Raw genomic sequence first — 15,672 nt, forward strand, 5'->3', positions numbered from 1 at the left:
GTCCCTTGTGTCTGAAACCATCGGGTGTTGATAGTTGTGGGATCAGGTGGGATCACTCAAGATCCCTTGAGGTTTGGCGATCCAGCAGCAGAGGAGCGGACATCAGATTTATCCATCAGCAACTGAAGGCAGACTGAGAAACTACTTCCCTTTGGTAGTAAATTACAAAGAATAAGTCTCCAAAGACCATCGCTGTGACATGAATATATGAGGAGAGAGGAGACCATATACTGTCTGTGGTGGAGACAGAGCAGAAAACAGAAAAGGTGGTATGCTGCATGGAAAGCTATTATAGATAGATCATCCTTACACAACCTCTCCTGTGAGGTGTTTTAACTTCATGACAGAACAGAGGGTCCATTCAGCAACTGTTCGATATACTTAGGACCACGAGTGCACCAAGATGTCCTTCTTTAGAATAATCTATCAGAAAAACAAGGAGTGCGAGAGACACTTCAGCTGTCTGATAGAGTTCAATCTGACCTCGGTATTCGTGGACACGCATAGTAATACAGAAAATTGAATAATAATGTGTTTTGCGATGTATTTCCCAGCGTTTGAGGGTGTAAAAAACTATAAGGCGGCCACCGAGGCGACATATAAACAAAGAAACAGACAACAAGATTAAAAATCATTCAAGAGTGGACATGGACACATGTACATGTATATAAACAGACAAATATCAACAATGACAGAAAGTAACGAGCTGACAGACATAGAAGACTTGTTCATTTTATGGTGCTTTCACTTCAAGGACCCGGGCCCGGATCCGAGTATACTTGGAGGACTAAATTTACTTTGTTTTTATTCTTTTTTAAATTAGTATCCAATGAAGGAAAAGAAAAATGATAAAAATAATAATAATCATAATCTTAGTCATAAAGACAATAATATTACTTTTTTTAAAAAGCAGGGGCGTTGTTTTGAGAGAATCTGAGCAGACACAGGGGGCAGATTATTCTTTATGGTTGTTTGCAGAGTTGACCAATTTAAACCTTTCCCCTTTCCGCTAGCTCAGGGATTCACGCTCCACAGAAGAGCAATAAAGGATGGAGGACCTAGTGCAGAGGCCATACAGGCAGTAAGATTAATGACCCTGTGTCAACACAATGATGACTATGGAGCTGGAAAGTGGAGGATATCAAATCAAGAGCAACCCTTTGAACATTACAGACACAAGGGATGGCAGCGCAGAGATGTTTTGCTCTGAAATCTTTACCTATCAAACTGTTAAAAGTCACCACTGACATCAAGATGCACTTATCAACACACTACACCTGGTGTGCAAGAGCAATACAGAAAGCTCATAACTCTGATGCTGAATGTGCTGAATGATTTCCACATTTTTAAGACTACAATGCTGTGTGAAAGTGAAATCTAATCTATGACTGTGAGCATGAGATAGTTTAAACAAAGGGGAGATGCTGTTACAATGCAACATGGCAGAGAAGGAACATTAACAGTGACAAGCTTATGAAATGGAATAATGGACACCAGTGTCTTAAGTGGTCAGTTATGTAGCATCTATCTGATACAGACACAGCTTTACGACTAAACAAGTTATTTCTAAACTCTAATCATTACCTATCAAATTAACGCACACATCCAGCGGTTGGATTTGCATTAACCCATTTGCGCCCGTAACTGAAATTTAGAATTTCCTTTGGTGAAAATGTTCTCTGGGCTTGCCTAAGCACACATTTCCAAAATCGATCGAACAGTGAAAAGTGAGTTTTTCTTATCACACTACATTCAGTCTTTGGACACATGGCACTGCTGTTTTTTTTCTTTCAATAATGGTAGAAAATGCCCTAGGATAAGCAGTAAAAATGTAGGGATTTTTATTATTTTCGATACACACATTTGAGGGGCTCCTAACTACATATTCCATATAAATAAAGGTTGCACAGAACTATTATATGTAATACAGCAGTGTGTGTGTGTTCCTATATGTATTTGAGAGTAAGTGGTTATTTCAAAAAAGCAAGTTTGAGGTTGAAGTTTTCACCTGCTGTATGACATATAATAGTTCTGTGCAACTTTTATTTATATGGAATATGAAGATATGAGCCCCTCAAATGTGTGCAATGAAAAAAAAAAAAAAAAAAAAACTTAACTTACTTTTTTACTGCTTATTCTAGGGCATTTCTTTTTTTTTTTTTTTTTACCGTTTTTGAAAAAACAAGACAAAAAACAGAAGTCCCATGTGCCCAAAGACTAAATATAGTATGATAAGAAAATGGCTGTATTGCAGAAACTACAAGAAGCACAATCAAGTATTTGGTATCTACTGTATTAACTCATAACAAATTGAATATCAAAGATACAGTATGAGTGATTTTTCATTTGATCTAAAAAATTAGATACTTGCCCAAAGTATGTCCTTACCAGATGTCAAGACTGTGTGTTTCAGAACAAATGTGGCATTTTTCCTTATCATACTAAATATAGTATTTGGGCACAAATGGGTTAATGTGGGAGGGTACACATCTCCAGCACAGTGACACAATTGATGTCAGGACCTTAAAGCTGAACAATAAGAAAATTAGAAAAGGTGCTCTTGTGGCCTTGGGTTTAAGGCGTTGCCCATGAACCGCAACATCCCACGTCCGCGCCCATCCCATCTCTCTCTCTCTCCCCTCATGTCCTGTCATCTCTCCCCTGCGCACTTCCTAATAAAAATAACAAAAATAATTATTTAAAATAACAAATCAAGTGAGAACATTATTAAAAACAAAATAAAGGATAAATAAATAAAAGATGATACCAGACACAGCAAAAGGAAAATGCTATGTAAATGAGAGGATACAAAAATACATGTGGGTGAATGGAGACGGAAGAAAAATTGTGTGCTGAATTTTGCTGAAAATTGTTCAATATATTTGATTGTAGTAGAAGCTGCCAACATGTACATCTAGTGGCTTTGTGGATAAACTGTATCTGTATTATCCAGGTCTTACAGTGAATGTCTGTCAATATTGTGTTTTATATTTTGATGATGTCCTTGTTTTATGATCATTTTTATCTGTGTAAATTGTCTTTGAGTATCCAGAAAAGCGTTATATAAATAAAATGTATTATTATTATTATTATTATTAATGTGGCCGTGGGTGAAGTGCAGGTTAATTGTCTTTATAAATTGTCCACTGATTTGTAAAGAAAACAGAAAGAAAACACGTTTCATACACTACATGGTTATATACAAGACACAATTTAATCAAGTGTTAAAAAACAAATGTAAAAAGGCCAGAAAAACAATACAGTATTTGCAGTTATACCTGAAGAACATGGCAAGAATGAAAACACAGTGTCTCTATGGTCAAGACAGTTGAGGCTTTGATATTCAGGAGATTACATTACTGATAAACTTCTTTTCCAACCAAGTCACCAGTTCAAATTCTGTCTAACTTTCTTGTATCAGTGTTTTGTTATTGTCATACGAGAGAGAAAAAAAAATAAATGAACCCTTCCAGATTTATTGTAAAAGACTTAAAAATAAATTTCTTAAAACAACACTCAATTCAAAATCATATTATGGAGATAAAGTATATGGACGACCACACCAGTCGACTCAGTAGGACAAAAACACAAAGAGAAAATCATTGACAAGGATCGTTCTCTCAGTGTGGGACATGAAATGTGCTCATGACAAATATTGAATAGATCACATTAACAACACCTATACAAATGGTAGGAATTATGAGCAGGAGGAGGAAAGCTATGGCCATCGAAATGTGGGATGATCCGACTTTGGGTATTTTCCCAAAACATCCAGTGTTCAGTATTGTTCTCTATTGTGATCTAGTGGATTTTACCTGAGTGGATTGCAGTCTGCTGCTTCCCTCACATGGCTCATGCTCGCCCTCTCTAGGACAAAAAAGGAACATCTAATTTGCACTTTTCACTGACAACTTGTTACCTCAAACTAGACATAAAGACTTCTTCTCGACTCTGCCGTGACATGTGAAAATGACTGTCTTGTTTCATGTGAATTACAGAGAGGCTTCGTGGACTAGACGGCTACTGGATGGACGAGTGCTGGAGCTGCCACTGGTGCAGCAGGAGGAGATGCTTTGCCTTTGTAGCCCAGTGACAGGATGTGTTTCTGCAGGTGTGTGATCCAGCGCTCTTGAACAGACAGAGGTCCATGAAACACTTCTTCACAGAACCTGAACAGCAGCACAGAGAGGGAGGTAACTGCATTAAATGAGCTACTACAAATTATTGACAATGTAATTTAACAAAACAGTACATCTCATGTGCGACTGGGCAACATAGAAATATTTAGTATTCATCATTTATCACTAATCATATCATGTTTGGTGTATTGTGATTTACGGTTTTGTTGTTTAACTCCATACTTTTTTTTCTCTTTTGTTTCCACTTATGCGTACTTTACGACTTTCAAGTGATTTCACTGTCGTAGACATGTTTCCAATGTCGGAATAAAATCCAGAGAGTTTTGCTAGACTTGCAGCGCGCTCCCGTGAAAACTCAGTCCAAACTGTCTTAAGTCAGTCTTTTTCTCGTCTTGACGTTCCCCATAAAATCAAACAAGTTTAATATTCTTGTAGGTTCAATGACACAAGCATTGTCAACACCAAACAGGAAACAACAAACAGGGTAGAAAGTAGAAAGTAAACAAGGAGAAACTGGTAGAGTTGTGGAGTGAACAAGAGTGTCTTTTATTATTATATTATTATTATTATTATATTTATATTAAGTATCTAAAAAGGTGCTAAATTCCAAATTCAGAGCACATCTATGTTTGAGGGATTGCCTTCACACAGCTCTCAATATAGCGACGGCTGAGCCGGGGTAGTACGCGGACGGCCACAGGCTCCGTGCCACCAATTTGTTGTGAACGCGTGGACTTGCCCGTAGTTGTCAGCATAGCCACTACACTACAAGTAGTAGCGTAGCAATCTACTGCGCATGTGTGGAGCGCGTCCTCCAAGCAACATAAACATAACTACTACGCGCCCGTGGTGTCCGCAGCTGTCCGTGTCCATTTGGGAGTATAACCGAGGCTTAAGACGCTGGCGATGTAAGCACACATCCCTGGTTTCCCCGGAGTCCAGCAGGTGACTCGTCGCAAGTCATCCCCGTCCCTAATTTCCTGTCACACCTCACTTACTGACTTCTACCTGATAATGGCAAAAATGCTCTGAAATGCTGCTGAACCTATTGGTCTGTCACTCTAAACCCTATTATTCACCGAGTACAAGGGGATTGTGATTATTTATATTTTGTATTTTATAGACTGACCTGCACTTGAGGGAGTAGATTTTGCCCACCAGTTTGACCAGCGGTGTGAGCGGGGGTTTTGGCAGCATAGCGGGAATGCTGCCCGACCGTGATGCCTGCTGGGAGTTGGTGTCCTGATTTTCTTCCCCTCCCGGCACAACACGTTTTGGTGGATGGACCCCTGAAACCATACAGAAATGTAATAGAGTAATGTGTAGACATTTTTTTTTTTTTTTAATCAAAAAAAGTATATCTGTATCCAGCTATTTTCATCTCTCACCCCTTGGGGAGCGCAAACCATGTTCACTGTGGGCTGCAACACTCCGTGTGTGGCTGTGTGAGTGTCTGGATGAGCCGGCACTCACTGAACGGCCCACCGACGGCCTCAGGCTGCCGCCGGGGACAAAGTCAGCGTCTGTGGACAGAGACGGTGAAGCTGCACCTCTCTGGGCCTGAAAGAAAATGAATGCACAGTGAATTAGAATTGCTTAATACATTATTTGTGTGCATCCAAATCTGAATGGGAATTATTTTAAGCATAGTCTAGAGCTCATCCCACCTTCTTGATGTAAAGGTCTCCCATACGATAGCGTCGGGTTATCGCTGCTACCCTGGCTGGGTCCTTCCGGATCAACTCACTGAGCAGTTCGATCGGGGAATTCGCTCCGTCTACCTTCCATTCAATGATTCCCAGCTGGCGGAGGTGGGCCCGCGCGTGACTGGCCAGGGCCTTGCGGTTTTCAAATTCAAACCCACAAAGCTCACAGGATGCGTCTGACACACAGGAGATATTGAAAGAAGAATCCGTATCTACATTACCAATGACAGAGTAGACATGTATCACCAGGTCACTGAGTTCTAGGAATAGTTTTGTGATGTTATAATAAAAATAAAAATTTTACAGCATGCAGGTTGAATCAGTAACATAGTTAAAGGGACAACAAAGTAATACCAAGAGGGCTGAGGATGTGTTGAGGCAGCATTGCATTGTGGGATGTGTCTCATGAAGAGAGATTACATGGAAAAGAGGCTAATCTTTTGGCTCAAAGTCTGAGTTTTTAAAGGATTAGGCTGGTGTTGTTTTATGTTTTTCTTATTGACAATAAATCCAGTGAAAAGACCAAAACAAATGTGTCTGTCTCTCAATGCTTTCCAAATCCCATACCCTGTCTGTTGCACTCAGACCCAGTTGTTCCTACTTGAGATGTGAATCTGGCCACTGTAGTTTTTAATAAATACAACTCAAACAAGAGTAACTAATGCATTTGTTGAGGACTATTTTCAGCTGTGGTCCAACACACATTTGGTGTTCTAGTGAGTATTTATGGCACCAGGGCAGTCAGTGTATTTAGGATTGACTAAGTGTCCTTGTTCATCTTAGGCCCTGTTCAGACCTGGCATTAACATGCGTCCTGAGTGATCCTATAACAAGTGGACAGCTTTAACTCTGTCTGTTCACACCTGCCATTAGAATATGTCTCTACATGCGTCTTGAGTGACCACTTGTGATCCGATGTCATTTCTCACGTCGGCTCTATATGCAAATAAACACGTAGTAAACACATGGCTAACACTGCAGACCTTAATATTACAGGAATGTCAGTAGTAATAACCTACATATTCGTGAATTCATTCTATTAACATCAAAATAAAAGGTTATTGTCAACCGGTGGTCCCCGGGGACCTCCGTGCCGCCGACACCGCCACCTTTGCCAGGCAGCAGCGGCGTGCAGAGCTTTAGTGTCGGGTATGAGAGCGAGCGAGTGTGCAGGCGGGCGAGTGTCTAAATTAATGGCAGGTCTGAACAATGTCACAGAGAACAACCGAGTGGCTCACTATCATATAAGAACATGGTTGTCAAACTGACATAATTAACCAACTACAACTACAACTACAACAACAACAACAACAATAAATCTATTAATCGATTAGTTGTTAACTATTAAATTAATTGCAGACTTTTTTGAGTAATTTTTTAAGAAAATAAAAGTCTAAATTCTCTGATTCCAGCTTCTTAAATGTGAATATTTTCTGGTTTCTTTACTCTTCTATGACAGCAAACTGAATATCTTTGAGTTGTGGACAAAACAAGACATTTGAGGACGTCATCTTGGGCTTTGGGAAACACAGATCGACATTTTTCACCATTTTCTGACATTTTATAGACCAATAACCTAATCGTTTATTATTAAAATGATCGTTAGTTGCAGTCCTAATTTCTTTACAGTTGTGTTAATGTCTTACCGGTGTGTGAGGCCCCGCTCCTGCCAGACGAGGATTTCTCTTTCATGGAATAATCGAGAGGTGTACTGGAGGGGTTGGTGGCCGGTTCACCTGACTGGAGGCTGTCCAGGGACCTTCTGGAGCCCTGAGGGGTCCACGTGGCTTTGCCTGATGACCCAGCGAGCACGGACACTTTCTTGCCTTCTTCACCACGCATCATGACCTCTCTGAGGAGGTCAATCGGTGACGTTCTGATCGACCAGGCGAGGCCGAGCTGGCGCAGATGGGCGCGGGCGTGGCATGACAGGGCTTTGCGGGTCTCAAACAGCTGGCCACAGTAATCGCAAAGGACTGTTGGTGGGGATTGTACATCTGTGGAGGATGCTGAGGAATGGTGAAAAAAAAAGAGTATGAATCCACACTTTGGTGTAAATACACAAACACAAATTAAAGCTGAAGTCTGTAAATTTGAGCGAATGTGATAAAAAAAAAAGTTACTGTTATAAAACTGTCACTATATCCTGACCGTACTGCATGAGACTGATAATCTGTGAAAAAATCATGTGCCTCTGTGTCCTCCTGCATTCCTAATGGCATTTGCAAGATTTCACAGCACCAAAGGAAAACAACCAATCAGAGCTGAGGAGTCTCTCCAGCAGCTGTCAATCACTGCTCGCGAAACTCGTGAACTCCAATCAAACTGTCAAACTAAAATTAGAAAGTTTGCTCCGGCCGTTAGATGGTGCTTGGTTTTGGCTTGACTGTTCTCAGCATGGCTGCCGGGTCACAAACTTTCTCATCTTACAGCTAAACAGTACACAACAAGATGATTCTGAAAACATTTGTAGTGAGAAATAGACATTACAGTAACAGAATATTGATTCATATTTGATCAGCGCTGCCTAGTTTGACCGTTTGATCAAAGTTCACAAGTAGTGATTGACAGCTGCACAGACACTCCTCGGCTCTGATTGGTTGTTTTCCTTCGGGTGTGGTAGAAACTTGCAAATGCAATTAGGAGTAAAGGAGGACACAGAGGAACATTAGTTTTTTACATAAATGATCTATCTTATGCACTACTGTCAGGATATTGTGACAGCTTTATAAAAATAACTTTTTACCATATTTGCTCAAGGTTACCAACTACAACTAATTATAAGGGATATATCCCAACCCCCCTTCCCCTTCCGGTGGAACCCGTGGGACCTTATTTCGGAAAAACTATGTACGGTAGTCAACGGCGAGAGACAAATATTTTTTTGATTCCGTTTGAATTGCGCCATAAATCGCACATATGATGTTTGTCAGTTTAAAACACAATTTTGCAAGTCAAGAAAGTTGCAGTGTCTCTCACCGTTGACTACCGTATATATTTTTTCCAAAATAAGGTCCCATGGTGGTCCATCGGAAGGGGCGGGACTTCGCCTCTCTATAGGAGCATGTAATAACATGACACGGTACCAAACAACAACTAATTCAGATGAATGGCTCTCTACTTTACCTGCATTGAGAGGCTTTGAAGCAGCAGGTGACTTCTGCGTGGGAGAGTTGCTGTCAGTGCTGGATTCCTTTGGTTCAACAGACACCTCAATCTCCTCAGGTTCAGGCTTGGGCTTCCTGTGAAGGGGGTCCACTGCCAGCCGAAAGCCTTTCTTAGCCTTTGGGGCCTTGTTAACGGGAGACCGAGTGTACTTTGCAGGGCTTGGGGAGAGGGATGTGGAGGGACATGGTGCTGCAGATGAGCTGGTTGTCCTGTTCGTTTTGTGAGGGTGCATGGCTTCTAGCATGCCGCTGTCGACCAGTTCCTGCACGGTGTCAATTGCAGAGCTTTTCCCCAGCGGGTCGACCACTCCGATCTGACGCAGGTGAGCACGTGCGTGGATGGCCAGGCCTTTACGATTCTCAAACCGCTCCCCGCACAGAATACAGGTGAAGTCCGCCGACGATTTAGGCCGTTTGATGGGTGGGGACACAGGTGGAGAGGACCGACCGGAGGGTCGTTTAGAGGAGGATCCAGGTGGACTGGCTGAGGAGAGCACCTTTGTTTGCTCACTGCTGATGGGCTTGAGGTCCTCCTCCTCCATGATCTGGTAAAGCAAATCAATAGGGCTGCCCTTGATGTCTCTTTCAGGGATTCCAATCTGACGCAAATGGGCCCGAGCATGACCCGACAGGCCTTTGCGTGTCCCATACCAGCAGCCACACAGTTGGCACACATGGACCTCTTTCTTGGTGTCTGAAGCTGCAAGAATGAAGCAAATGATGAGTAAAAGGAGCCCAGTCTCTGGGAGACACAATGCTGTCATGTTAACTTTATAAAAACAAATATTCTACATTAACCTTCTGATACCAACAATAGACCCATTTTTGTTTTTTTTTAGGGGGGTACAGGGGGTCTTTAGGGGGAGCAAGTAGGTCAACAGTAGATGTCACATAGAAGTGATGTATATCACCTGAAAGCTGGGAACCTGAAGATTAATTTGAGATGCAGCTCAGCACTGTGTGTCAAGTTGTTCTAGTCATAAAGGCTCTAAAGGGCTTAGAACATTATGATGGAAGTATATGATGGTCATTCCCCATGCTCTGTTATGTCTCATAAGTTGTTGCAGCAATTTTGGGGTTGATACTATTTGCTACACAGATATGGTGCTAAATTTAACAATTTTTTACCACTCAAGAATTGATAAAAACGTCAAGACCTTGAAGAACACCATTAAAAAAACATGCTGTGATTTGGTATCAAAAACGTTTGACATTTGGAAATTTCTGCAAGAATTGCGTTTTTCTGTGATTGGATGGCGAGCACTTCTGTTCTGGAAACTGCTCAGAAACCCCCTTATTGTCAATCTACCTAGTTAAGCCATCCATCCTCTGAATTCTCTAGGTCTCTAGTTTGTGGCTGTAAAGTTTCATGAGGCTGTGATTATCCTAGAGGTCACAACAGGTCATTTTATACAGTGAGTTCAACTTTCAAAAAATGGTCTCACTATGGGGACTAACATCATCACACATGAATACAATTGGTCTCATTGGATCCACAAGAGTCTCAGCTTTACAGTCATACCCAATTTATGTAATTCCAAGACTGTTTAGGGACCTCAGTATGCAGAAATATTCAAATACACCTTTTTAAAACAGGTAAATATAGCACATTTGTACTACATGCAAAAACGGCATGGTTTTTACCCCAAAACTGCATGTGATTATCATAAAGTGGGCATGTCTGTAAAGGGGAGACTTGTGGGTACCTATAGAACCCATTTTCATTCACATAACTTGAGGTCAGAGGTCAAGGGACCCTTTTGAAAATGGCCATGCCAGTTTTTCCTCACTAAAATTTAGCCTCACTTTGGAGCGTTCTTTAACCTCCTTCCCAACAAATAGCATGACATGTTTGTTACCAATAGGTTTTCTAGTTTCATATGATATCTACTGTATAACTTCACTCTAGCTCTAATACTGAACCTGCTACAGCCTCTGAAAGCCAGTAAAGTCGGTCGGGATCGCCCCAGAGGGTTAATAACTACCTGCTATCGACGGTCATCACATAAGGTGCCTGGGTAATAAAGCTCTGTCTTGCACATACAGCTACTCCCCTCTTTCAACATTTCTTTAAAACATCTATTCAGAATTCAGCCGTACCTAAGGTGATGGGGGCGTCAGTTTCCAGCGGCGCCCACATCGGCTTAGTTGTGGTTTGGCGCTCTGAGGATGAGCTGCTGCCTTCACTTGTTCTAGAGCCAGCCAGCCTGAGACCAGAGGGGGATGAGGGGAAGAGAGAGGCTGGAGACTCTTTCGGTCGGGCTGGAGATTCCCGATGACCCGTCTTTGGCGGTGTTGTCATCACTCTACTCCCTGCTTTGAAGGAGTCACTCATGTCCTCTGGTGCTGAAGATGTCCTGGACTCCTGCTGGGATGTTTTCTTGAGAGGGGCTGGCCCAGGTATAGAGGAGTCTGCTTTGAAGTCAGGCAGGGAGTTCCCTTTCTCCTGGATGAGCTGGTAGAGGAGTTCGATGGGAGCTCCGCTGCTTTCTGACAACGTCACACCGAGCTGCCGTAGATGGAGGCGGGCATGGCTGGAGAGCCCACGTCGTGTCTCGAAGTACGTTCCACAGACCTCACAAATGACTGGCTGCGGGTTTGCTGTGGGGAAGTTCAGATGGGAGTTTGTCATCATAAATTGAACAGGAGCACCTCAGTCAGTGTCTTTAACCAAGAAAAAGAACAAGCCAGATGCTTGTTTTGTAATGATCTGATTTAAGATATTGTCACTCGACAACAGACTTGAGAACCTTTAGTTATATCAAGATTTAATAATAATATGAGTGGCAATGAACAAAAATCAATAGGGATGCACCAACACAATACAAATACAATACAATACAATACAGATACCTAAACTCAGGTTATGTGCTACCGACCCAATACCTGTTCTCTCTTTTTCCCATATTTTAAATCTGCAGCACATCTGTATCACACTGCGTGGCACTCATTGGGATCAACTTTCTGTAAGGTAACACAACGCCAGAGACTGCTGTGGCACTAAAAACTGAGGCGATGGCCCCCAATGACTGAATAAATGCACCTGATAGCAGAAACACTACATGTTATAATGACATTATTAAAGAAACTGTGTTTCGAGTGTTTCTGTCCGATACCTGATCCAATTAATAAGGTCAGTATCGTCCCTAATACAGATCCAATGCATCTCTATTAGGAATGCACCGATACCGATACCGGATCAGATATCGGGCCGATACTGACTCAAATAGGTGGATAGGGTATCGGTGACAATAGGGCCGATATATTCAATTACATTTTATGTTTATATACGATATGCACTACATACTGGAATTTTAATTCCTGTTTTAAGTTTTGACCAATTAATTGCTGCATTAAAAAGGTTTACACTTGAATTTGAAGAATGTTCATTTTGAAGATTTTTTACCAAGTTGCTGGAGTATGATTTATTATTTTAATTCAATTCAGTACATTAATATCTATGTATATCTGTTACATTTTGATTTATAAAGTTAAGAAAGTAATGTTTAAGTCAAGCCTGATGTTGCCTTTCACATAAAAGAATGATCTCAGTCTCTTCCACACAGTGAGCCATACAGCTTATTAATTAAACACTGGTATTGAATTAGTACATGGTATTGGCCGATACCCAAAGCCCAGGTATAGCTATCAGTAGTGAAAAAGACGGATCGGTGCATCCCTAGTGAGTATCGACCCTAATACCGATCCAATGAATATCTATAAATCAAGCCTTGAAAAGAGACATGCACAATTAAATGCATATGGTGAAACTTGCACTTTTAAGTGTTATATGTTTTCAGAAATAACTCCTGGGTTCCGTTTTATTAAAAGTAACTACGATAAATTGTTTAAGAATCAAATCAAAATGACACTACGACTGAGGTCTAATTATGGTGATGACCAATGAAATAACATGAACAAGCACCTTCAGGCTCTTGTAACATAATGTAATTATTGGTAGCTCATTCATAACAGCGTCTCCTACCTTTTGAATCCATGGCTGCTGCTGATGTTTTGGGTTTCTTTTGAGGGATGTCAAAATTGACTCTCTGCGGATCCTAAAAATTAAGAATAAAATCCGGTGTAAAAAAATATATACAGCCAGTTTATGTTATTGATGGCAAACTATTTACAGTGTGTGAGGTGTATTAAACCTTATTCAAACAAATGGGTGAAGGCTAAAGCCACGTGGCAAATCAGAGAGCTTGCTAATACTAATTGCTTGTCCAGTAAGAAGGAGAAGTTAGGTGAAGGCGGAGGTGTGATATGGAAAATGTGATTATGTGAATAGGCTACCAAACAGCTATGGAAATATTAATTTAACTGCATTATCTGATGAGAGCATTACCACTTCTTACTTGTGGGGAAAAAAACGAAGCCCAAATGAAACTGGACGGAGACAGTACGGTGAAGAAAATATTTTTGCATTCTACGGAGATGCTGAGTCCTAAAACCCAGAAATGAGTTAGCATTGTAGCACTTCCTGTTCCCTTGTCTGGAAGTCAATGGGCTTTTTGAATGGGTTTTTAGTTAGATGCCTGAAATAAGGTCTGTGGTTAACACAAGCTTCAGAGATTTTAAGGTTTTGTTCTACGATATAAAATCTGTCAGTAAATATCCCACTATCCCACAGCCTTTATGTGTCTTAAAAAGGTGGATTCTAACAAGTGGCTAAATGGGACTACTAAACGTCATCACGGCGACTCGTCCGCCTTTAAGGCCTCATTGTGTATACTCACTTTCATGTGACCGTGGTGTAGTTTGTTTATAGCCTAACGTTAGTTTTTTGCTTTTGGCGATTGCATTTACACTTCAAAAATCATAGAAGAGGTTTTCATTTGTGAAGATTATCTTGCAGAACAAAACATGAAAGTATCATAAATGTTTGTTTGCCACAGAGCTTATTTTCTGCAATAATCCAAAACCTAATGGAAAAATCCCATTGTCTTTTTATCCAGGGAACCAGGGCGATGCTAACTTCCTGGTTGGCCTACAAAAATACTTCATCCCTGGAGCACTCTATTAAGAGTCCCTATCCTGCCATGGTAAGAAAGCTAGGTTGATGAATTGCTGGCCACAACGTACCTCTCTCTGCTCTGCCAGATGGGCGTGTCGTTGGGCCCTTTTCTGACGACGCAAAGCTACTTCTTTGCTAGTAGACTGGGTAGGACCGCCAGTGCACCCAACCTTATAAGAGGAGAAGTCAAACACAGAGGGAGCAGCCTCGGGCTTCAGTTTATTGGTCCGGCGAACCACCAGTGCTTCTGAGTCAAAAACCCTCTCCTCCACATAGTCCTCATTTACAAAGTGCTCGCTACAAACCCTAGCACCACGCCAAACTGGAGGGTTCTCTCGCTTCAGTGCGTCTAGCCAACGACGAAGAACCACTTGCCGCTTAAGAGGCAAAGAATGAAAGTGGACGATCTTTCCTTGTTTTTTTACTCTATAAAATTCATTGCTGCATCCGGGGGCGATACAATAGTGGCCCCCTTTGCATCGCTTCGAAGCTTTAGGTTCCTTATTCTCCATTGAGACAGTGCTTTCACTAGTTAGATGAACTAATGTAACGTTAAGACAAGTCCAAGCCAACCAACCTCATGACGTCACAGGCTACACTAGGACAAGATGGTTGAACACTTAGTTGAAAAAAAACTTAACTTCAGATTGTGTTTTATTTAAGAGTGTGAATCCATCTTGTAAAATATGTTAACGACAACGTGACACTGTTGTAACCTCGACAAAACGTGTTATAGCCCGTTAAGAAATATCTTTAAAGCTGTGGACTGCAACTTATAACGTTATTCACTGTAAGAAAAACGTTGCTATTTCTAATCTTAACATCTCAATCTTTGCATCGCCTCGTAGCTTGAGGTTCCGTATTCTCCATGGAGACAGAGCTGTCACTAGTTAGATGATGTGTGAACTAATGTAACATTAAGACCTCAACCAACCTCATGACGTCACAGGTTCGCTAGGACAAGATGGCCGCTGCACCTGTAACTTCAGATTGTGTTAAACCTGTTTTATTAAAGAGTGTGAATCCATCTGGTAAACTATGTTAACTACAACGTGACACTGTTGTAACCTCGACACAACCTGCCCGTTAAGAAATGTCTTTAAAGCTGTGGACTGCTACTTGTACCGTTACTCACTGTTTTAGCTGTGTTGTTGCATTTTAACATCTCAAAGCTGAGCAGAAAGCAGTAGACAGACGTTCATTGTGAGGTAAAGCAGTAGACAGATGTTCATTGTGAGGTAAAGCCAGCTGCTGTCGAGCTCTTTGTTTTGCTCTGGCAGCTGTTAGCTAACGTTAGCTGCGAGCTACCTCAATTTAAATGTATTTTTTAGCGAAACAACGACAAGCTACACATCCTGCGCTCTGCACTGGAAACAAAACTGCAATCATCAATTATAGACAAAAGTTAATTTACCTAAAAGCTTGAACTCACTGCCCCAGTAACGTTACATCAGTTTCAGACTCTGAACCACAAGCTGAGCGGAAGTGGTAGCGGAAGCAGTGGTCCACATTCCCGGTGCTGCATGTTTTCAAAATAAAAGCCCTGATGCTATACCAATAGAGCTTCAACTGATCAAATGATCCCCCTAGTGGCAATATATACAAAATAAAAGACAGGGGGTTTAATTATTCCACTAAATATG

The 15,672-nt window shown here is 41.3% G+C and overlaps 1 protein-coding gene across 6 annotated transcripts; it reads right to left on the bottom strand.

Annotated features, from left to right (window-relative positions):
- Window positions 1-3,195: 3,195 nt before the first annotated feature.
- Window positions 3,196-15,588, bottom strand: LOC119485814 (protein Wiz-like). 6 transcript variants are annotated; one of them, XM_037765610.1, is made up of 10 exons: window positions 15,444-15,588; window positions 14,098-14,199; window positions 12,998-13,070; window positions 11,113-11,613; window positions 8,972-9,712; window positions 7,492-7,854; window positions 5,807-6,021; window positions 5,528-5,699; window positions 5,269-5,428; window positions 3,196-4,169 (listed from the first exon to the last, which is right to left on the bottom strand). In XM_037765610.1, the coding sequence occupies exons 3-10, from the start codon at window positions 13,008-13,010 to the stop codon at window positions 4,013-4,015; spliced, it is 2,322 nt and encodes a 773-aa protein (XP_037621538.1). In that variant the 5' UTR covers window positions 13,011-13,070; window positions 14,098-14,199; window positions 15,444-15,588; the 3' UTR covers window positions 3,196-4,012. The 6 variants fall into 6 exon arrangements, with proteins under 6 accessions (XP_037621538.1, XP_037621537.1, XP_037621539.1 ...); XM_037765609.1 differs by lacking the exon at window positions 15,444-15,588 and adding an exon at window positions 15,165-15,437; XM_037765611.1 differs by lacking the exon at window positions 15,444-15,588 and adding an exon at window positions 14,964-15,437.
- Between the last annotated feature and the right edge of the window lie 84 nt (window positions 15,589-15,672).

The sequence above is a fragment of the Sebastes umbrosus genome, chromosome 3, assembly GCF_015220745.1.
Source record: "Sebastes umbrosus isolate fSebUmb1 chromosome 3, fSebUmb1.pri, whole genome shotgun sequence".
NCBI classification, from domain to species: Eukaryota; Metazoa; Chordata; class Actinopteri; order Perciformes; family Sebastidae; genus Sebastes; species Sebastes umbrosus.